At 54.6% G+C, this 24,008-nt stretch overlaps 1 protein-coding gene across 1 annotated transcript in view; it reads right to left on the bottom strand.

Annotated features, from left to right (window-relative positions):
• The window catches only part of NFATC2 (nuclear factor of activated T cells 2), a 134,841-nt gene that overhangs the window by 57,981 nt on the left and 52,852 nt on the right, over nucleotides 1–24,008 (bottom strand). Inside the window, exons 4-6 of the mRNA XM_012766117.3 lie at nucleotides 16,555–16,757; nucleotides 15,445–15,617; nucleotides 667–807 (exon numbers count right to left, since the gene is read on the bottom strand). Coding sequence (XP_012621571.1) covers nucleotides 667–807; nucleotides 15,445–15,617; nucleotides 16,555–16,757 — 517 coding nt within the window. The remainder of the gene's footprint in view (nucleotides 1–666; nucleotides 808–15,444; nucleotides 15,618–16,554; nucleotides 16,758–24,008) is intronic.

Below are 24,008 nucleotides of genomic sequence, written 5' to 3'. Positions count from 1 at the left end.
TCCACTGCCAGGAATAAGCCCTAAATAAACAAAAAAGATACACAGATGCATGTATAAGAAGATTAATCCTAAAAGTATAAGATTAATTGTAGTACTACTTATAATAAAAATTTAAGTAGCCAATGTTTATTGGCTTATGCTATACCTGGTGCTGTTATAATTACCTAACATGTATCAACCCATTTAATCTTCATGACGACCCTATGGGGTAACAACTCTTGTTATTATTATTATTACATATATGAAAAATCAAGGCACAGAAAAAGTTAGGTAATTTGCCTAAGATCACAGAGCAAGCAAGTAGCAAAATCAGGATTTGAACTCAGGATTTCCAGGGCCAGAGCTTGCACACTTAATCATCGCACTGTTTGGCCTTCCTTTTTACTATAGAAAAATGGTTTAAAAGTTTGCTTCTCTGTGTGAAGACAATAATTTAAAAAAAAAAAAGAGTTAAGGGTGGGGGATAATCAAAACAACCTAAAATCAGTTAAAATACAGCATGGCACGTTCATGCAAGGGTGAGCAGCGTGGCCTTCATAATCTCTGAAGACACAGTGAGTAAAAACAGCAGGGTATAAAACTCTGCACGGTGAGATCTACCCCCCAAATCCATGCTGTGGAGAAGAGAGAGACGGTCACTTCGGTACCCACTGCAAACCCACTGACCTGTGGTCTTCTCGGTAAACACGACTTTGGACTCGGCCGTGAAGTTCTGCCCCGTGAGGATCATCTGCTGGCCCCCGTAGACCAGGCAGCTGTCGATGTCCTGTCTTTCCACCATGGGCAGCTCGTGGGCGGATCGCTGGGCTGAGGGCCAGAGAGAGAGAGACAGAGAGGTCATGTGACGAGGGGAGACGTCTGCCTGAAAGAGGCGGTCTGATTTCACGGTCGTGAGATAGATACAACCCACACGGGTCACCTGATGTCATCAAAAAGTGGAACCATCACTCCTGACAACCGGTGACCCTCCAAGTGCTAACGTCCTTGTAAAAAGTGCCCTAAGTCATTTGAGGGAGTTTCCTTCCTACACCATGTTTTGTGGGTTATGAGTCAAGAAACGGATGCCTGTCCTCCTCGTAGGGAAGGCGGGAGAACGAGAGCCGCACGCTTTACTGTGCTATGAGAGGACGGGCAAATCCGGGTGTTCCCAAGAGGTTTCGCACCCTCCCTGCGAATCTGATGTCAGCCGAAACCCGAGGGCGTCCCGCAGCCACACGTGGCACCGGTTCCTGGAGGGCTCAGGTGCCTTCGCTTTGGAATTCGCCCGTGGTGCTTCCCAGGGTCTGACACCCCGGATCTGCCCCCAGGACCAGTATTTCCTAGAAGTCCGCCTCGCTCACTCCGCCCCAGCCCCACGTCTAGGACGCCCTCGCTGTCTCGCAGGCACTCAGCACGCGCCTCCCTGAGCGCCTGCGCGAGCCGGCGCCTCCCTCTGCCCGCTGCCGCACTGCCTGCAGTTTCTGCTCAGCTGTCACCTCCCCTGCGGGCCCTCCCTCGCCCACAGTGAAGACAGCAGCGCCGGCCTGCCCGTCTCTGCCTTCCTGTCGCCTTTACCCGGCCTTACTCTGCTGTGCTTTTCTGCATAGAGCAGTTCACTTTCAGATACGTGACCCGAAGCTCCTGTTGGTTTCTCCTCTCCCGTCTCTCCGCCCGCTAGAGTGCAGACCCGCGAGGGCGGCGCTGTGCTTTGTGGACTGCGAGGAGCCTGCTGGCGGGAACGGAGCCCAGGGCTTAGAAGGCAGAGTCGGCGGCGGGTGGATGGACGGGCGGATGGACGGGCGGATGGACAAGTGGATGGACGGGTGGATGGACAAGTGGATGGACGGGTGGATGGACGAGTGGATGGACGGGTGGATGGACGGGCAGATGGACGGGTGGATGGACGGGCGGATGGACGGGCGGATGGACGGGCGGATGGACAAGTGGATGGACGGGTGGATGGACAAGTGGATGGACGGGTGGATGGACGGGTGGATGGACGGGTGGATGGACAAGTGGATGGACGGGTGGATGGACGGGCGGATGGACGGGTGGATGGACGGGCGGATGGACAAGTGGATGGACGGGTGGATGGACAAGTGGATGGACGGGTGGATGGACAAGTGGATGGACGGGTGGATGGACGAGCGGATGGACGGGTGGATGGATGGGTGGATGGATGGGCGGATGGACGGGCGGATGGACGGGTGGATGGACGGGCGGATGGACGGGTGGATGGATGGGCGGATGGACGGGCGGATGGACAAGTGGATGGGCGGGTGGATGGACGAGTCTCAGTGTATCCACTCGTCTACCTCTGTAGCCTCATCTAGATCTATGAAGAATGAAAGACAGGGGACCGGCCGGCACTGACCACTAAGCCGGAATGCTGTGCTCTGATGCTCACGGCGGCCCTCAGAGGGAGGAAGGATTAATATTATTCACATTTGACTGCGGAGAAGACTAAAGCTAAGAGAAGTCAGGCCACCACTTGGCCAAGGGTATACGGGGAAGCTTCCATTTGAGCCCTCAAGAGCAAGTGCCTCTAGCTCCAGAGCCCAGTCCCTAAGCCAATCTAGCAGGCCAGCGATCATTCTAGAAGGTAGGATGCAGGAAAGAATGCAGACCCTCCCCCCTCCAGCCACCCTCGCTGGGCAGGTGAGAAACAGGCCACAGGCGCAGCCACGCCGGGCCCGCCTCCCCACCCCCGCCTTGCAGCGTGGGCCAAGAGGCCGGGCCCGCCCCCGGTGAGTCAGTCCGAGCTGCTGGCGTGCCTCCCGGGGCCCAGAGAGCTGGGCGGAGGGCCAGCCCTTCCCTGCCAGGCCGAGGACCTCCTCATCCGGGAGCCCAGGCAGCAGCCGCGTGAGGCCCAGGGCCCAATCCCAGCCCTTTCCTCCCGCCCTGCCTGGGCCTCCGTCTGCCGGGGCCACGTGGACGGGGCACGGATGCATTTGGCGGCATCCCGGGAGTCTGCCAAGCACCGCCAGAGGCTTCCAGACGCTTCACCTTGAAAGCACAGCCTAGCAACGTGCAGCAGCCCCCGACGGGGCTCCCCTCCAGCGGGGCCGGGCCCTGCGTGCCCAGAGACCCGCCTGCCGGCGCCGTTCCAGGGGCTGCCAGCCACAGCACAGGCTGAAAAGGGCTCTCCGCAGAAGCTGCTAATTTCTCCCACATGGGCTGGGTTATTAATCCCGTCTTTCAATATTGGAGCTTTGTGATGACTTCCTAATTGAGCTGCCACAAATGGAGATTTATTAGCAGCGAAAACAGCAGCTGCAGGTCCCAGCTTTTAAGACGGGCCTGTGATGAAGGTGAGGAGCTTCTGGGGGCTTCTGGCCTTGGGAATGGGTGGGGAGGCGGCGAGAGCCATCCCGCCCATTTCACAGGTGGAAAGCCTGAGTCATCACTACTGGGCCAGCCAGCCAAGGGCCCGCAGCCAGCAGGGCCCAGGCTGGAGGCTGGCTGGGCCAGCTGCCGCTGGGAACACAACTCCTCTGTCTCCCGAAGAACCTCCCTGCTTCTCCCTGCAAAGCCCCAGTCTCAAGCAACCCACGATTCCACCTTTGTCCCGTTTGCACTCCTTACTCTTCACCTGAAGGAAAACTTTTTGTTGAAATGCAACTTTCAGGACATAGAAAAGCAAGAAAGCAAAGCAGAGAGTCCAGCCCAGCTGCCTTTATCCGCGTTGCAGTCTTAGAACTCGGAGCGCGGGCCGGGGTGTGGGCGTCCCGGGAGAGCCTGTCAGAACGGCAGCACCCCCGGCCCCGCCTGCACCTGCCGAGCCCGAGTCTGCAGTGGACGGGAGCCGGGGGACTTTGTCAGGCTGCAGAAGCACAGCGCAGCCCTGCTGCACACCGGAGCCCGGCCGGGGACTACAAAAGGGGCCGACGTCCAGGCTCTAGCTCTGCAGCAAGCTTTCTCCACTCCAACGCTGCCGACACTGGGGCCGGACGACGCCCTGGCGTGGGGCCACGCTGTGTTTACGGCACTCCTGGCTCCCGCCCACAGATGCCAGGCGCACCCCACGCCCTAGCTGTGACAATGAAAATCTCTCCAGGCAGGGCTGGACGGCCCCTGGAGAAGCAGGTGCACGATCATCCCTGGGCGAGAAGAGCTGTTCTAGAGATTCCGACCTGAACGGTCTGGGAGTAAGGCCCCAGCATGGTTCTGCTTTTTCAAAAACAATCTTCAGAGGATCCCGATGGACTCTAGGTTTGCTCGGTGGCACCATCACTGCAGCACAAGGCAACGCCCTGAGAGCCGCGGAGGAGCGTACAGAGGGAGCTCGGGCTCAGGGTCAGAAAACCATAGTTTGAGTCCTGTGTCTGCCACCTCCCTGTGTCTGCTGTGTGACCTTGGGCAAGTCACTGCACCTCTCTGAGTCACCAGGGCTTCCCCTGTAAAATCTTAACAGTACCTGTCTCATGGGTCTACTGCAAGCAGTCTAAGAAATCCTATGTATAAATACGTGGATGTGGTCAGCACGTAGCCGGTAAAGCGTCCACCCAAAGGTCCACCAATGGACGAATGGGTGAATACACAGGGTACTCACATGGAATGTTACTCAGCCATGAAAAAGGAATGAAGAGCTGATTCCACGCCCAAACAGGGACGCACCTTGAAAACATTATGCCAAGTGAAAGGAGCCAGATGCAAAAGGACAAACAGTATATGGTCTCACGTATACGAAACATCCAGAACAGGCAAACGCACAGAGACAGAAAGCAGAAGGGCGTTTTCAGCGGCCGGGGAAGGAGACTGAGCAGTGACCGCTAATGGGTGCAGGGTTATGCTTTCATGGTGATGAAAATGTTCTGTAACTAGAGGGTGGTGGTAGGTGCGCGACATTATGAAGGTACTTTACTTTAACGCACTGACTTGTACACTTTAAAATGGTTAAAATGACCAATTTTGTGTTGTGTGCATTTTCCCCACAATAAAAGAAAATGTCCAACATAAGACAACACTGAGCCTGTGCCTAGCACACAGTAACTGCCCAAGAGGCCATAGTGTTTACTCTCGCTGACTTTCAAAACGCTGCTCTTTTCCTTGCTTAGTCATTTTCGAAACATTTTTCTTGTTATCTTTTTAACCCTTAAATCACAGCCCTGCAGCGGCAGCAAGGAAGACACCACGAGGCCCATTGGACAGAGGAGAAAATCGGTGCTCGGAACTCAAGGCAGGCAGCTCCTGCCCCTGGTAAGGCTGCAGTGTTGGACCCCTCACTGGGCGACCCTTGTAAGAGTCTTCAGAGCTCTGAGCCTCAGTTTCCCCATCTGTAAAATGGGGCTGTTAACGGCCCCACTTCACAGGTCGTCGTGAGGATTAGATGGGTGAGTTCATGAAAAGCACGTCTGGCTCAACAAATATTGGTCAGCAAGGGCAGCAACGCCGAAAGCTTCGGCTTCTTGAGTGACGGCCACGTGCCGGCCGCAGGATCAGCACTTGTCTTTGACCACGAGCAGACCACATCCGCCGGCACTGCTGTTCTTGGGGGACCCCGAGCCATAGCCCAGGTTTCCTGACCCCGACGGCCAGCATCCCTCTGGGTGTGGCTCCCCGGTCACCTGTAGGGAACCCTCTGGTCGGGGGAGGGCTTCACAGAAATGCGGAGCCCAGGCCACACCCCCACCCCAGGGCCCCAGTCTACCAGGCAGAGGCCGGATCTGCATCTTAACGATCTTTCCAGGTGACTTGTCACACACACTCGTTTAAGAGCCAAGTTCCACACTGACGAGGCCACCTGAGGACGGGGAAGTCCTCCAGAGCAGGCCCGGTGCTCAGAGCTGAGCAGACGGAATCCAATCAGCCCCCGAAAGAGGAACCGAGGAAGGAAACAGCAGCCCGCACCACCCCCGGGCTCGGGCTCTCCGCTGCTGCTGCGACCTCGATCACCTGTGGCTGCTAATTGGGGTGACTCCTCCAGGGCCCACGGGGGGCTCTCAGGAAGCCGGGGGCCTCCCAGGCCTAGACCCACCAACACCCGTTGGGCTCTGCATTCATTTCGAGATCGCAGACGAAATCCCAAACGCGCAGCTGCAGTTTTCCAACCAAACCAGGGGCCTCTGTTCTGAAGCCATTCTTGAGGGCCTGCGTCTGGCCTGGGGGTGACGCCTTGACCTCTCCCCAGCTTGAGCTCCAAGGCGGCCCCTGCAACGGGACTCCCCCTCCTGCCCCGGATTCTGGCACGTCATAAAGCGGCTGGGGCTTCTGTATTTTTACGAGCTCCGAATCAACAGGGCGCTGTTGGTTTAACCAGTTTGGGTGTTTACTTTCGCCGGCAACAGCGCTGGTGTGCTGCGAGCAGCGGCCCCTGCAAAGGCGGGGGGAGGGAAACTCACGCCAGCATGGGGTCCCCGGGCTGGCCCGAGCAGGCCTGCAAATGGGATTTTACTGCCCTGCCTCGGAACTGGGTGCCAAGCAGGACGCTCTCTGCCCAAGAGCGTCAGGAGAGAGGCAGGAGGGGCCCAAAGGAATTCATCTCTGCAGAAGGGCAGGTTCTGTCAGGGAGAACTGGGTCCCCTCGTGCCACCTCCCCACTTCCCAGGGAGACCCGGGGAGGGCCCAAGTGGCAGCCAGGGGGTGGGAGGGCCTGTCTGCTGGCCCTGCCCGCCAATCCCAGGTGGGCGTGAGTCAGCCCCGGTTCTAGGCCAAGCCGGCCGGCGGGGCCAGGCTCCCTGCCGTAGAGACGAGGGGGCCTGCCGTAGAGACGAGGGGGCGTGTGTGCAGCAGCCAGAGCCCCTGCCCCGACGGGAGGACGGAGGACCCTTCCTGCCCGGGATGCACGCCGGGTGGTTCCCCGGGGCCCTTCCCTGTTTCACTGAGAAAGGGCTCCTTGCAGTGGAGCCCTTTCTCCACTGCTGGTGCCACGGAGAGTGTGGGGTCCCCAGGCGCCGTATGCACGCCTTTGTTTACGTTACAAAACACCCACACGGTGAGGCGGTTTAGGGTCATCTGTAAAAGTAAGGATGCTGCGGAGTGACTGCCCAAGTTCAAATCCCAGCTAGGTGACAGCTTTGGGACTTTGGGCAAGTGGCTCAATCTCTTTGCCTCCATTTTCTCATCTGTAAAATGGGGATGATCGTGGCACCAGCCTCGCTGGGCCACTTGCAGATTAAACGAGGTAATAATGCAGGGACGCGTGAGTCCTCGTCAGGACTCGATGAGTGCTAGTTATGTTTATTTTTATCGGTCAACTCCGTGCGACCACAAAGCAGGGCCCACTCATGTGGTGGAGCTGAGGACGCTGAGCTATGCTTGCGAGTTTGCAGCTGAGCACGGGGACTGGCAGGATCTGCCCCAGCCTGGGCTCCGCCACTGCAAGGAGCCCTTTCTCAGTGAAACAGGGAAGGGCCCCGGGGAACCACCTGGCGTGCATCCCGGGCAGGAAGAGTCCTCCGTCCTCCCGTCGGGGCAGGGGCTCCGGCTGCTGCACACACGCCCCCTCGTCTCTACGGCAGGCCCCCTCGTCTCTACGGCAGGGAGCCTGGCCCCGCCGGCCGGCTTGGCCTAGAACTGGGGCTGACTCACGCCCACCTGGGATTGGCGGGCAGGGCCAGCAGACAGGCCCCCCACCCCCTGGCTGCCACTCGGGCCCTCCCCGGGTCTCCCTGGGAAGTGGGGAGGTGGCACGAGGGGACCCAGTTCTCCCTTAGCGTGGGGCTCGCCTCTGTGAGCAAACCGCCGGCACGCACAGCGCGGGAGTGGGCGTGACGTGTGCGTACATGCGGCATCTGGGGTGCAAGGGACCAGGCTCCAGCTCTGGACCTCCAGGGCCTCAGCCCCTTCTACGGAGCACGGACCGCCAGCGCCCGCCCCGCCAGACTCGCACTCCTCCAGCCCCGCCCCGCCCCGCCCACGGGCCCAGCTGCGCAGCGGGAGCCGGCCTCGCCTCTCCTGATCCCATCATCACTCTGCCACCCGGCGTGCTAACCGCGGCTCCTTCCGAATATTCCCGGGTATCTCCTGGGAACAAGACCCTCCCTGGGGCTCCATGAGTCCCCGGTGGCTGGGGGCCCCAGGTAGCCTGGCCACCAGCCCAGCCCTGCCCTGTGCCCCGCCAGCCCAGCGACCGCAGCAAGCCTTGCCCTGCGGAAGCCCGGCCAGGCCTCAGTCCCTGGCACCCGTCCGTGCAGTGTCTCAGAACCAGCGAATTGAGCAAGTGTTTAGGATGGGCCTCCTGGGGTCACGCGGAGGATGGGAACGAGCCAAGTGCTTCTGTGGGGGCACCGTAGGTGTTCGCAAGGGCAACCTGCCTTCCCTGCTCCTACATCCCAGCCCAGCAAAGGGCCAGGCAGGCAACCGTATCAATCAGCAAGGAGCCACCCCAATCCCAGGCTCTCAGAAAAACCGACCTTCCTGCAATCACCCGCCCACCGGCCCACTCCACCGGCCAGATAAGCATCTGGGCTCCCGCCTGCGGCAGGGCGTGTTGCCCGCTGCGGCTCACCTGAAACAGTGCGTGTCTGCTCAACTCCCACACCTGCCTACTGCTGCCTGGGCTGTGGTCACCCTGCAGGGACAGGGTGGCAGCCAGGGGTTTGGGAAGTCTCCTCTGCAGGGCTGCAGGTGAGACCATGAGATTTGTCCAGACTGGGCCACCACGGGGGAGGTTCTTGCGTTATCTTGTGTGATCACAGCTAGTACTTCCTTCCTGAGATGCACACACACTCATTTAACCCCTGCAACGAGGCAGGCATTATCATCTCTCCATTTTACAGATGAGGAAACTAAGGCACAAAACGTTAACTTCCCTAGGACCAAGCAGCAGGGTTTGGACTCGAGCTGCTGCTGGCTCCAGAGCCCACACCCCTCTCCCACCACTCTGAACCCTTGCGCCCAGCAAGGAGCTTTCTGGCGTTTCTGACGCGTGGCTTCATGGTCACTGCAAGGAGGCCAAAGGCTGACAAAGGCCCGGCCAACCTGCTCTCTGCCCGAAGCCCAGCTTCCATCCAAGATCTGTGCCACGGGGTCTCGAGGGAGACAGGCTGGTGCTACGTGGGGTAGGGGTGTCCACAGCCCCCCGGGGGTCCCCGGCTGGTCTCTGATTTACAGTGACATGAAGCCACCCTGTGGGTTTCTGGCCCCAATTAATCTTGTCACTCAAGATGTAGCTCGACGTCATTGCCCTGGGGTGCAGGAGGGTGTGGATGTCACAGCTGGCCTCGCCTCCTACCAGCTGGGTGGCTGCCGGCAGTTTGCCTTCTCTGTGCTTCGGTCCCCCGTGGTGTCCCCACGCTGATTCAGCCACATACAGGAAGCGCTCAACACACAGTAGGTGACTGGGCATTTTCCTTCACCTCTTCCCTGTTCTGTCTCTCCCATCTCTTCCTTTCTTCCTTCATTTGGTCTTCAAGAATTTATTAGGGCCTACTGTGTGCTAGGCTCTGTGCTAAAAGAGTAGCACAGTGTTTTAAAATATAAGAGTTTTAAAATATAAATCCTATGTCAGCCCCCTACGTGGAACCCAAGAATAAAATTCAGGGTCCCCAGCTAGGGACACCTCACCTCCATTCACTCCACACAATCTCCCCGGCTGCCTTCCTGTTCCCTGGAGACTCCAAGCTTATCCTCGCCCCAGGGCCTTTGCACTTGCTGCGCCCTTTGCACTTGCTGCGCCACCTGGACCAGTTGCTCAGGTCCGGGTTATCATGCCACCTCCTCAGAGGGGCCTTCCCTGGTCAGCATGACTAGTGTCACTGCCCCACCCCCCCGCCCCCACACACCAACCTGAGACGGGTCATTTCCCCAAACGTGAAAGCCAGAACCCAAAAGCTTCCAGAAGGAAACATAAGCGAATATCTTTGCTACCTCCGATAGGCAGAGATTTCTTGGGGAAGTAAAAAAAAAAAAAATAGGCGCCAAGCCCAAAAGAGAAGAAAATGACAAATTAGGCTTCATCAACATAAAATCCTGATGTTCATAAAAAGACATCATGTAGGAAATAAACAGGCAAGCCACAGGCTGGGGAAAAATACTCGTAATACATACATCTGATAAAGGACTCGTGCCCAGAACGTATAAAGAATGCTGCACGTTAACAATAAAAATATGAGTGACCGAATAAAAAAATGGGCAAATAACCTGAACAGACACTCCACCGGACAGGACACGTAGGCAGCCCACAAGCGCTGAGCGGGGCTCGAGGTCACAGTCACGGGAGCACCGCACATTAAAACCGTGACGGGATCCCAGTTCACGTCACCAGAATGGCTGCACCGATCAAGGCCGACACGCCACACACTGGCGAGGACGGAGAGCAGCCGGGACTCCCCTGCACTCCTGTGCGGGGTGTAAAATGACACCGAGACTACGTAAGTCACCACATGCACCCGCAACGCCCTTCCTAGGTGTGTGCCCAAGAGAAACGAGAGCATCTGTGCACAGAGCCCTGGAACAGGCACGCTCGCGGCAGCCCCGGCTGTACGCCCAAGCCCCGGGAACGCTCGAACCTCTGTCGCGTGGTAAACGAGCAACTGTTGCTACGTTCGCACAACTGAATGCTGCCCAGCGGGTGAACAGGCACGGACCACGGACTACCAAACCCCACAGCAGCAGCGGCACATCTCAAAAACAGCATGCTGAGCAAGAACAGCCGGACCCCACAGAGTACAGGCTGCGCCGACATGTTTCCATTCTATGAAGTTCTAGAGCAAGAAGACAAAGCAATGGCTGCAGAAATCACAGCAGTGGCTGCCTCCGTGGGGCCCGGGGAGGCCGAGGAGGGGAAGGCTCTACACCTTGTTCCGAGTGGCGGTCGTGTGGGTACGTGCCATTGTCAGAAACCACTGAACTGAGCGCTTACAATCCGTGCAATCTCCCGCATCTCAACGACAGCTCAGTAAAAAATACACATGCCAGAGAGAGAGAGGGAGAGAGAAGCAAGTGAGAAAACCCATTTCTAACCCACACCCCATACCCGCCCCCTAGGCCCTGCAAAATGAGCAAAGTGACTTTACATTCTGGGCTCTGAGCAGGCAGGGGCAGGGCTAGGTGTGAAATGACTGGGTGTTTTCTGAAATCCCAACAGCGGCACCAGTCTGCAGGGCAGGGCCAAAGCCCTCCGGCCTCGGGCAGAGCCGCTGCGAGTCATGGCTGGAGACGCTCCGGAAAGTTGTCACGGTACCAGGTATCTGCGCCTGCAGACATCCGCCGGCTCGCTGCAGCCCCTGTCTCCCCACGAGGCCGTGTGGAAACCCTTGTTGTCCTCTCCCACTTGTTCAGCATTTAGGAGGGCATCGTGACGCGCCAGGCCCCGGCAAACATGGACTGGGCTGGTCCTTACAGGAGAGAGACCAATAAGCAAACGTGGCTGTCAGAGCACAAAGAGGGGACCCCGCACCTGTGGGGGGTCGCTTCCTCTGCCGGGAGCCATCTACACAGGGGCCTTGGATAAGGAGGAATCGGCCGAGCCACTGAGGACTGGGGCAGGAGAGGGCTCTAGGTCGGCAGTTCTCAAGCTCTGCCGAACACCAGGATCGTGGGGGACACCTCTGCAAGTCTCTGTGCTTGGGCTGCACCCCAACGAGCCAAATCAGTCTCCGGGGCAGGGCCGGGGGATCCGTATCTCGTGTGTGTGTGTGTGTGTGTGTGTGTGTGTGTGTGTGTGTGTTAATTCTAGCGTGCAGCCCAGTTTGACAACCTGTGTTCTGGGTGGGGTCACAGCCTGAGCAAAGCTGGCAAGTTAGGGAAGATCCCCGTGCACTTGGGGACTGGGCAGCAGACAGGAGGGAGGTCGGGAAGCGCAGCTGCGAAGGTGCAGCTCAGGGGTCCTCAAACTTTTTAAACAGGGGCCAGTTCACTGTCCCTCAGACCGTGGGAGGGCCGGACTATAGTTTAAAAAAAAATATGAACAAATTCCTATGCACACTGCACATCTCTTATTTTGAAGTAAAAAAACAAACGGGCGAAAACACCCGCATGTGGCCCACGGGCCGTAGCTTGAGGACGCCTGGGTAGCAGGTGGAATGAACTGCACCCCCTGAACTGCGCGTTCGCCCGGAGCCTCAGAGCGTGCCGTATTTGGAAATAAGATCTTTGCGGATATAACTGAGGTAAAGATGGAGATGAGATCGGCCTGGATGGGGGTTTAGATCCAAAGATGCGTGTCCTACAGAATGGGACACACGCAGAGAGACGCGGAGAAGGGGGGTGCAGCCGCCAGCGCTGGAGAAAGGCATGGGGCGGACTTTCCCTCGGGGCCTCCAGCGGAACCAACCCTTGATTTCGGACTTCTGGCCTGCAGAACTGAGAGAGAATAAACTTCTGCTGTTTGGAGCCACCCAGTTTGTGGGGATGTTTCGGCAGCCTGGGGAACGGGGGCGGGGGCGGGGGGGGAGCAGGGGCAGCGTGACCACCCCGAGGAGACAGGGCCAGGAGCACGGAGGAGCCGGGAGGCAGGGGCTGGGCCCGGCAGGCAGGAGGCAGAGCAGGGTGGGGACTGCTCCACCCCAGTGGACGGGGCAGGGGGGAGGGGGGAGGGCTGCGGGCAGCTGCCGGCCGGCCGTGGGTGGCTTGTTGTTGGGGAAGACGAGGGTGTTCCCTTCTGACCTCGTCCCGTTCCCAGGAAAGTGGGAGGTGCGGTTATCTGCCTGCAGTGGGAAGGGGCGGGGGCGGCGCCCCGAGGCCGAGAGACTGGAGAGGGTTCAAAGCAGCCTCCCCCAGAACAAGGGAAGGAGCAGTGGTGCAAACCAGAAGGGTCTCCTTGGCAATACTGAAGACCTAGCGGAAACAGGAGACCAGAAACATGCACTCGGGGCGCGTCTGCGCCAAAGTGAGAATGGACCTCTGGCAAGCGGGTATTATCAATAAACAAACAGAAGGAACCTGCACTGTTTAGCAGACCACTCCACTTTCCAAAGAGTGGCCTCCGGTGGTTTGTTCCTGTGTTTTCTACTAAAAATTCAAAGAACTTACCCTTGATCCCTAAGAGGGCAGATAAAGGCACCTCCAAAGTAAATAAGTTAGCCTTGCAAATAAGTACCAGCCCACGAAGTGTTTTTCTTACCAGCTCACCCTCCCCAAAGGGTATACACTAAGTCGTTAGTCAATAAATATTTATTTTACACATCTTTGCTAATGCATGCTATTGACCAATTGTCGACAGATATCTATTGAACATCTCCCTGTGGATTACACAGTCAGCCAAGACGTCCAATATTTACGGAGCTAACAGGCTCTGGTCTAGGGCAACAGAACGAAGGAGGGAAAATAAATGACAGAAGATGACGGGTGAGAGAGGCAGAGAAGCCAACTGGTAGCTCAGCTTGGCACTGCAAGAAAGGGTGGGTTATGGAAACCAAAAGAAGGTATTTCATAGAACCAGGAAGTTGGAGGCTCTGGCTTTGCTATCTACTAAGTAAAAATGGGTCAATCACTCTCCCAAGAAAGTCTCAGTTTCCTTATCTGTCAAAACGAGGTAGATGAATCAGTCGGAAAAAAAACTCTCAAGGTCCAGATAACTTTCTAACGCCCTGAAGGTCTTGCTGGAGGTACCCCCGGCTCAGTGATGATCCTTAAAGTCTCAGATGGACGTAGATAAGTTGCCTTGAGGAACCCAAAGACAGAGAGGAACATGGGCTCCTGGTCCTCACCTTGCTACAAACCACAGCCCCACGCCAGAGAGCGCGTCACTTGCCAGAAAGGGGAGCCCTTATCTGCTCAAAATCCCCCAAATCAGTGAGGAAGAGCCCGAGCTTCCTTCCCAAAACATCGTGAGATGTTCAAAACCAAGCTGGGCGGGGCAGCCACCGTGACCCGCGTTCGGGGGATGGGGGGTGGGGTCTGCCGAGCAGAGCGGGGAATTCCAATGTCTCTACAGAGACGTGGTTTCCAGCACTTGTTCTCCCTTGCTATCTGCTGCTGGGTCTCTCTCCTCCAACATCAGAGCACAAACTCGACGCCAGTTCAGCCTGCACTGTATCTTCACTCGCGAGGCTGGAAGAAGTCAGAGGGCTTCTTCACTTGCTTCCAAAGACCAAGTTGCCCAACGTGTTCTGCGTAAAATATTCATGCTTCCCCTTCGCTTACCAGTGTCTTAAGACCACCTCTGATTAACAGAAGCCACAGGCAGACTCTGACATGCAGAGTATTTTGAATTTGTTGCCATTTTTTTTAAAAATCAGATTTTTGGTTTCTCTTTACAAAGTCAGAAGATGTGGCCACATTGAGTCTACACTCCCATGTGGAAACAATGGCTACAGTTAAGTAACAGCAGCTCATTTAAGTGGGGAATGTGCCATCCTGGCCCCCAATCTCCGCTACTCCCTAATGTCTGCCACCCAACTCACTCCATTCATTTTCACAACTGCCCAGGCCTCTGTAGGAAATTGATTTTATGACACCAGTTATGGTAAAATGTCCAGTACAAAGGCAAAAAAAAAAATTTAATTATGGAACATGATTATAACAACAAAAAGAAAATATTCTTAGAAGGAAAAGACTAAAAAATATATATATGTAAGCAGTTTTTGTTTCTGGAACAATGTTTACTTTTCTTCTTTATACCTTTTAAAGTAATTTCTAAACATTCAAACACTGAGCAGACAGTCAGCTTTGTCATGTCTAATTGCAAAAGCTAACAAGACTTCTAGAAAGTGCCTAAGGATGAGCACAAAGCTACTTCTTTTGAAACCTGGTAGGAAGGAGCCAGGTTTCTGCTCAGTATCTTGCCAGGTGGCAGATCTTGGCCACTTCATACTAGTTCTAAAAATCTTCTACAACTTTACAAACCATCTGTTTGGGTGTCCTTATCCTCACCAGACCGTAAGCTTGCTGGGGACAGAGAGGGCATCTTGTGTTCCCCAAGCACCCGGCACAGTGCTGGACACAAACATGCCTCAGTCGCCACACAGGGACCGGCCGCAGGGGCTGGGGTGGGCGTGGTCCCTGCATGCAAAGCACCGGTTCCAATCCCAACCCTGCCATTCCTGGTTGTATGCACAGGTTTCTCACCCCCTCGGGTCTCTCCCTTCTCATCTGTAAAATGGGCATAGTAACAGCAGCTAGCGCAGAGGACTGCTGTGCATGTTAAATGGCCCGTTCCATGCCGAGCACTTGGCGCTGTGACCAGCAGAGTCAAAGCTGAACCAGAGTCACTGTGATATTGTTGTTCACATTGACAGGAGAGAGCAGGAAAAGAAAGAAGGGACATGCTGTGCAATGAACTCACTCCAAATGCATCTACCCCTTTTCAAGCCAGAATAATATTTACACATTTTGAATCTTCTAAACAAGGCTGTAGGCTACTCATTAGCGGTATTATTTCATTTCCTGGGAGGCCGCAAAGCCCTCCAGAAGCAAATAAAAGCAGAGCCTGGAAACCCTTAAATGTGCCCTGTCACTGGCCCCTTTGGTCCTTTGCGGCCAACACGCCCCTGTAGGCCCCGCACATCCCTGCGGCCCCCCCGGGCACTGTGCCCGGGCGCACGCCCACTCTCCGAAGGCCCCGCCCGGAGCCCCGCTTACAGCACTCGATGGGGTTGGATGCGGCCTGCAAGGACACGATCCTGCCGCTGGACTCCGGGACGTGGACCCGGAACACCAGCCTCACGCGCGTGTTCTTCCTCCCGATGTCCGTCTCGCCCTTGCGCAGCTCGATGTCCGCGTTCCTCAGCTTCAGGATCCCCGCGCAGTCGATGCTGCCGGAGGTTAAGCAGCCCGTCGGTAAACAGGAAACGTCACGCCTCGAACCCTCTCAACTTACCCTGTGGCCGGCCACAGGGCTTAACTGCAAAGCCCCCGCGAGCATTCCGGCCAGGAATTTATACCAAGACAGGGGTTAAAAAAAAAAAAAAAAAAAAAAACACACACACAAAAACTTAAAGTAATTAAATTCCCCAGTGGAAATTACTTCTCTGGGGGGATTTTTCATGCCAACTCTTCTATTCTCAAAAGCATCTGAAAAACTCTACGCAACTAGTGAACATTGATCACCAGTAGCTGAGGGAAGCGAGCGCCGCTGAATCTCTTGAATGCGACAAACGTACCAGGGTTGTGTAAGAGCACATCCTTGCTTGTAGGAAGTGCACCCGGAAGCATTTAAAAGGAAAAAGGGCATAACGTCTACAACCAGCTCTCAAACGGTCTGGGCAAGGGGGTGAGGAAGGAATTATAAAGCGGATGTGAAAAATATCGCCAACTGGTAAATCTGAGCCACCAGGTCACGGCGCTCAGGAGCTCTCTGCACGCTCCTTGCAGTTTTCCTGTAAGTCTGAATTTATTTTCCCATGTGGAGGTTTTCAATCCCCAAACACGTGTATAGTGTCTCCCAAATTTTAGCCATAGGCACAGGCATATTTAGCTGCAGGTGCATTAGCATTGTGCGTTTGGACCTCCCTGCATTGTTATCTCCACGGTCAGATCAACTTTCTCAATGTAAATACATTTAGCCTCATCCCAAGCGACACAACTCAAAGATTCCTGAGTATTCTTCCTCCCAAGACATATGAGAATAGCCACGGAAAGAGAACTGCCATCAGCGGCTGCTTCCGTCAACTCCGCAGAGTCCCCTCTCCCAAATCCCTGCCGCTGCCCCTGCCCCCCGCCCCGTCAGGACCCCCAGCCTCGAGCCCTTACGTTGCCCTCATGTTGTTTTTCGGCTCCAGGGGGATCTCCAGGACCTTGGTGTTGCCCACGATCTTCTCGTAGCTGGTGGTGGTCACGGTCTTCCCGGTGATGCGGTGCACCTGGTAGAAGGCGTGCGGCTTCAGGATCCGCTCGTCGGCCGTCCCGATGAAGATCTGAAGCCCCAGAGGCTTATTTTCCATGTAGCCGTGGAGCTGCGGGGAGAAAACGGAATCGTCAACGCTCGGGCCGCGGTGGCTCCAGTCCAGCAAAACGAAAACGACCAGAGAACCTACGAGCAGTAGGAAGAAGACAGGATTGTCACATCATCGGGAAGAACGTGGAACCGGAAGCAACCCTGATGTCCAGCCAGAGGGGATGGCTTGGATAAAGTTCAGAGATTTCCCCCTAAAATGGAACACGAAGCGGCCAGGAGGAAGAACTGCATTTCTGGAGAGTAGATCAGAACTGCATTTATGGAGAAAGTGCCAGGAACTATGCTTAACTGGCGACCGACCGCGGTTGGAGGGGGTATCGCCAGTGGTGAGGACAGAACACAAATCTGAGAGGACAGGCACAGAGCTCTTGACCATAGTGGCCTGGGAAGATCTGAAGGACTTTCACTTTCTACTCGAGTATATTCCAATGAACGGAGTTTGATTTTGTAATTTAAAAAAAGACTGGGATGAAAGCATCATCGTGCAAGTCAAAAGATAGTTAAAAACTGGAAGAAAATCGGGGCAGCATACATCAGTAACAGGCGAAAGATCAGCGCATAGAATATACAAAGAATGCCTACAAGTGAGTAGGTAAAAGACAAGATTTCCTGGACCTCTTGCTTAAAATTGAGGCCCACCCCTAAGGCTTTCCCTAGCTCCTTCTCCTTCTTCTTTTTATCCAATCTAACATGCTATATCTCTTCTTGATTTCTTTTGTCTAAGTCTTTCTCTCAGAACTAAACTGTCACCTCCTTGAGGGCAGAAAAGTTTGTCTACTTAACTTGACACAAAATCCCTAGCACCTAGGATACTGCTTTGCACATAGTAAGCATTCTAGTACATATTTGCTGAATGAATTAATTAATGGTCAAATGACCAGGAAGTTCACAGAAAAACAAATGGCCATTAACATAGAACAGATGGTCAATTTGACTTGGAAACAGAAAAATGCAAATTAAACCATGAGATACCATTTTTCACCCACTAGATCGGCACGCATGTAGATATTTGTTAATATGAAGTATTCTGGAGACTGTAGGGGAACAGGCACTCTCATGTGGCTGATAGGAATATAAACTGGTACAACTAGTTTAAAGAGTATTAGAGGGCCGGGCGCGGTGGCTCACGCCTGTAATCCTAGCACTCTGGGAGGCTGAGGTGGGCGGATTGCTCTAGGTCAGGAGTTCAAACCCAGCCTGAGCAAGATCGAGACCCCTGTCTCTACTATAAATAGAGAGAAATTGGCCAACTAAAAATATATAGAAAAAATTAGCCGGACATGGTGGCGCATGCCTGTAGTCCTGGCTACTCAGGAGGCTGAGGCAGGAGGAGGATTGCTTGAGCCCAGGAGTTCGAGGTTGCTGTGAGCTAGGCTGACGCCACGGCACTCCAGCCCAGGCAACGGAGTGAGACTCTGACTCAAAAAAAAAGAGTATTGGAGCAGTACCTCTAACATAAACACACATAAATAAATCAATACTCTCTGACTCAGTAATTCCACCTCTCACTATGCACCACAAAGACTATACGTATAGTAGACATGTAGAAAAATGTTTGTTACAACAAATGTAATAATGAACAATGAGTTATATCAATAGCCTGATGACTAACGTGGCATGCTCTGAAATACTAAGCAGTGTTTTTAAAAAATAGTAAGGCATAGGTCATGAATTGATCCAGAAAGATCTAGAACACACTGTTAAAAAAGAAAAGCAATGGGTAGAAAACCACATACAACATGATAAAACTTATAAAACAATGACGAGTGTTTTCTGTCCACCCATTCATATGCGTGTAAATGCAATAGGAAAAGGAGTGGAAGGGTGTGCTCCTCAACCCGACCACACCATCACCTTTCTCAGTGACAAAAGTCCAGAGCAGGAAGGGCAGCACTGAGAAGAGATTTTGGTTTTGTTGTTTTTGCTTTGCAAAAATATATTTCCTCATCTCCTCTCCTGGTTTCATCAGGAGGTGGCATGGAGAAGAAAAGTAGGTGGGATGGATCTGAGCCCTGATGGTCTGAGCGTGAGGCCACTTCCTCCTCTGATGACAGGAGAGCAGAAACCTCCTGCTGGGTGTACTCAGGGTAAACAGCCAGGGAGCACCTGGAGATAAAATCTGTCCCTCCCCACGGCTCTATCTGAATCCAGACACTTCTATCCTCTCCCCTGTTGGCACACCCGCCTGAGCCGCCGTCGCCTCTCTCACGGGGGTGACTAGCACTGCCCGACTTGCCTCTTGCTGGTCTTTCACGGAACAGCTCAACGACCTTTTAAAAATGCAAATCAGATCTAGGCACTCCCCTGCCTACAACCCTCCAAAGACTTCCTGTGGCCTTAAAATAAAATCCAAACTCAGTGCTATGGTCTACTAGGCTTCCAAAAGCCAAGCACTGGCCTTGTCTGCCACCCAGTTAGGATCCTGCCTACAGCAGCCATGCTCTTCTTCCCTGGACATACCAAGCCCTTTCTGACTTCAGGGCCTTTGCACAAGCTATTTTCTCTGCCTGGAATACTCTTCCACTAGTACATTGGTTTTTCATATCCTCGGGTTTTTCCCAAACCACATTATTTACATACACCCAGGGCTAAAGCCAGCTCTGTTGGCCTTGCAAGAACCAACTGTTAAAGTTTTAGGGATTTAAAGAGCCAGTTGACACCACTTTGGTATGGATATTCCCAGCCATGGTGGGAATATTTACACCACAAAAATTGGCAAATACTATGAATTGGGGCTTTTTTTCCCCTGAAAAATCATATGTTAAGCAATTATTAGCACACCACTGGAGTATTTAATTCATTACCCTCAAACCCTTGTTCAGTTAGCTGTTTCTTTGTTTATGAGCATCTCTTTCTCCCACCCGTACACGAGCTCCGCAGAAGCGGGGATCCTGCTCGTTCTGTTAAGCGCGGCCGACGGGCACTGCTGACTGAACGGCCGCCAACAGCAACGATGCGGCACCGAACGCACACGAATCACGACAAAACCATGCGGGATGGGCATACTGTTGCCTGCATCTTGCAGATGAGGAAACTGAGGTTTGCCAAAGTCAAGCAACTTGCCCCAGTCAACGCGGTAAGTATAAGGCAGAGTCAGAATTCGAACTCCGGACTCCCGGACTCCAAGCCCACCCCCCTATCCTGCTACACTTTCCGTGTCCTTGGCATCTGGTGGATTCCCAGCTGCCCCCTGACCCATGACTACGGGTCAGAAAGTGCACATCCTCAAAGGAAGCACGAGCAAGAGCTGAATTAGAAGATCAAGGGCGTTCTTCCTGCTAAACGGGAGGGCAGGGCTGGGGGAGAGAGAAAGGAAGACAGAGGCAGATTGGCCCGGGGGGGGGGGGGGGGAGCTGGGGAGTAGAGAAAGAAACAAATAGCAACTAAAACAAACAAAAACGGTTGCTCCTTAAGAGAAAAACCTCCTTTCTTAGAAAAGCCTAGAACAATCTCTCTCGTTCACGGACGGGAGCAGGTGGAGCCACCCCACGCTGGCTAACGGTCCCCTGCCCCGGGCTAACATCAGGAAAGGGCGGGATGCAGGAGAGGAGTGAAGCTTCTCTCTTTGGGTCGGACACAGCTCAGCTTCAGTCCTGGCTCCACTCCTAACAGCTGCGAGACTCCGAAGCCACCGCTCCACCCTCGTGAGTTTCCACTCAGGTTCCAGTCACAGAGGGACGTCACCCCCCCTCCCCAGGCCTCTTCAAAGGACTAACTAGGATGACTTTCGCTGGGTGCCAAAGCGCAGCGCGCAGTAGGAGCCCACGGAACAAGAATTGTCGTAGGAGCATGATCAAAACAGGGAGGCGACTTTACAGAGCGGAACGGGAGGGCCGAGAGCGGACACGAATAACTCGAAAAGTGAGCGACGACCCGAATCTGCCCGTGTGGAAAAGCCCAGGGACCACTAATTCCAGTCCCCTCCGTGGGCAGCTGAGCAGGCACTGACTTGGGGCGCCGGGAGGAGGAGGGCCCGGGTGAGGCGGCCTGGCCATCCTGGGTGGAAAGGACACTTCCCATCCACCCCCCAGAAGGTGGACAACCTGCCCGGAGCTCCGACTGCTCAGGTTCATTCCGGAACAGCCTTCCCTGCCAGCCCCGCGAGGCTTTCGCTATTTACTTGCTTCTCCAAACACCGAGCCATGTGGGCTTTGCAAACAGAACCTGATGTCTTGAGAAGACACGATCTGCCCTCAAGGGCCCGAACTCCCTGCCGTCCCCATTTTAGGGAGACTCTGGTCGGGAGACTTCGGTGTGGCCTTCCCAGGCTCCCCCAAAGGTGAGGTCGTCCCGCTGGCGCTGGCGGGGCAAGCAGGGTCGCCCTGCAGGCAGAGCAGAGGCCCCAGCCGGCCTCCAGAGCACAGGAGGCTCTACTTCCTGCGGCCAAGGTGAGAGCGAAAGTTCTCTGCTTCTTGTAATTTCCCAGGCAGCTGAGGAGTTTCCAGGAAGGCGGCGTGTTTCCTGAGCACAGCGTGCAGAGCTGAATGCACGGGCAGGGAGCGTCGCGGCGCGCGTGGGGGTGGGGGCCCGTGCTGCAGCTCGACGTGACTTCCGCATGCAAACTGCAGGCTTGGGGACATCCACTCTGTCCCCTTGCCAGCTCAGCTACTTGCAAATCAGATCCAAGGAAGATCAAGTGATGTGTGATTTAAACATCCTCCCCATACATCTAACCTCGTCACATGGAAAACTTTGCACCCTCCGCAGGTGGAGGTTTTCCTATGCAGTATATTCTGATCGCTGGCAAGCACGGCTAATGCGGTCCCCACACAAGGCTCAGAGCAAAGCAGTGTTGTCCTCTTTAGATGAGAAAACTGAGGCTCAGCCGCGTGAAGTAACCTACTCGCCACCCTACGGCTCATAAGCGAATGGGTGGCGACAGCCTCCACCAGCCCTGCTTGCGTCCTCTGTCTGGTGGCTGGCTTCTGATTCAGAAAGAGGTGAAGTCCCCGAGTCTGGACTCTGCACTTTGAGACAGGCAGGTCCATCCTACAGGCTCAGCAAAAGCAGTGGGATGCAAACGAGCATGGTCTCCCCATCTCAAAGACCCACGATGTCACAGAGGAGGCCAATCGGTCTCATCCCCCACCCCCACTCTTAGCGCCAATTTATTCATAGCTGTTCTGCAAAGATAAAAGGGCATTGACATCTGTTAATTCTTGCTTTTCCTTTTTCTTGTTACAAAGTAGTAAGGGTTCATTCGTCGCAGGAAAAAGAGACAACATAAATTCTTTTAAAAATACTCCCCCCACAAAAGAAGCAGCAGTTCAGTGTACATCCTTCAAAACTTTTTTTCATTCACAATTGTTTTACTGTTCATTTGTCTTACTTTTAATTGACAAATAATAATTGTGTATATTATATATTTATGGGACACAACGTGTGATGTTTTGGTATGTATTTACATTGTGGCGTGATTAAATCAAGTTAATGAACAAATCCATTACCTTACATACTTTTCTTTTTTTTCATGGTGAAAACATTCCCAATATACTTTTAGCAATTTTGAAATATGCAATGCATGATTGTTTACTCTGGTCACCATTCTGCGCAATAGATCACTAACGCTTATTCCTCCCATCAGACTAAAATTATCTACCCTCTCAGACCTTTCTTCCAGGCACACAGATAAACATATTAGGCGTGCTACTTTACGTATCATTTCCACTTGTAATATAATGACTATGTCCTCTTGTCATTAAATCCTGTTTTATGAGACGATCTCAAATGACTGCACAGTACTGCCCAGGGCTCAGACTAGCCCAGGGCCGGTGAGGTGCCCAGGGCACAGGACTCGAGGGGTGTCACTCTCAGGGTCGGGCTAGTGCCTCACGTCCCCCACCTGGCCCCAGCCCTGGCCCTACCCTAGCGTTTCCATCCTACCTGCGGCCCACAGCTGTAACTAACCCCTACAGGTAGCCGTGCATGGAGGTGGTTCCCAACTGCCCCCGATCGGAAACAGTGCAGAGAGAACTCTTGCAAGTGGCACTTCTCGAAAACCACTCTTCCATCAACTCTGCTCAGAGCTTTCCAAACACGCTCAGCGGGACGGCTCAGACCCGAAATGTGGGACTGGTTTCCAAAATGGCAGCTGGCCAAGCAAACTGTTTTGAGTTTCACCAAAATAAAACATTAACGACGTTAAGTAGCATTTTTGTTGAATTTTGAATATTAGGAAATTGCTGTCATCCTCAAAGATTTCTCTCTGAAAGAGGGAAAAGCCCGCGGGGGGAGGCGGGCACTGCAATTCCCCACGGCCACGCAGCACGTGGGGAGGGGAGTTCAACAGACACACAGAATCCCAAATTCTGCACCGAGTTTTGTATGCCAAAGTTGCAGCATCTATCTGCCACCCTGAGCCCCAACACACACACACACAAACGCACATGCACACACATGTGCACACACACACACACGCACACACCAGGCACACTTGGCCCATGGCTTGAGCCAGTCGTGCCAACGAGCATCTCGAATCTGGCTCACGAGCGCATTATCAACCACTCCAGTAAAGACCCTAACTCCTGATCCTTCCCCCTCTGCCTCAACCCCATATAGGGGCCCTCTCAAAGCCCTGCCAATTCTGTCCCTAAATCCCACTCCAGTCTGTCACCCTTGCCTCCTCCACCTCTTCCACCCCAGTGCCCTGGCCAGGGGGGCCTGGTCTCTGGTTTCCACCCCCGCCCACCCCGTGCCCCCCCACAGTCTCCTCACGGGCAGCTACAAAGTCTTTGAAACTGTAACTTAGAGCCTGTGGCTCCTCTGCTCAAATCCCCCCAACGGCAAGCATCTTATTTGCACCAAAAAGCCAAAGTCCTTAACAAGACTCAGAAGACCCCATGAGACCTGGCCCCATGCTCCCTCCCCCGCCCTCCACGGCAGCCCCGTGGCCCTCAAGCCGGCGGGCACCCACCAGGCAGGCGTCTGCCCCAGAGTCTCGGCACTCATCTTGCCCTCTGCTTGGATGGCTCTGCCCCCTCCTCCCTCCCCTCTGCATTCACACCTGCCCTCAGGTGACCCTCATCAGAGAAGGCCCCCCAACCCCCCATCCCACAGGACACCCCACACCCTTCTCACCCTTCATCCACACCCCTGCTTTACGCTGTGCCACCACCTGACACCTCCCACCACCTGACACTGCAGGAAACGGCCATGTGACCGCTGCTGCCTCCCCTGCTGGGACGTCAGCCCCGAGGGCAGCGCCCGGTCTGTCCTGTTCCCCGAGCAGCCTCCACGCCTAGAGCCCCAC

This window comes from Microcebus murinus, chromosome 16, assembly GCF_040939455.1.
Source record: "Microcebus murinus isolate Inina chromosome 16, M.murinus_Inina_mat1.0, whole genome shotgun sequence".
Taxonomy (NCBI): Eukaryota; Metazoa; Chordata; class Mammalia; order Primates; family Cheirogaleidae; genus Microcebus; species Microcebus murinus.
This window is presented reverse-complemented; position numbering and strand designations above follow the sequence as displayed.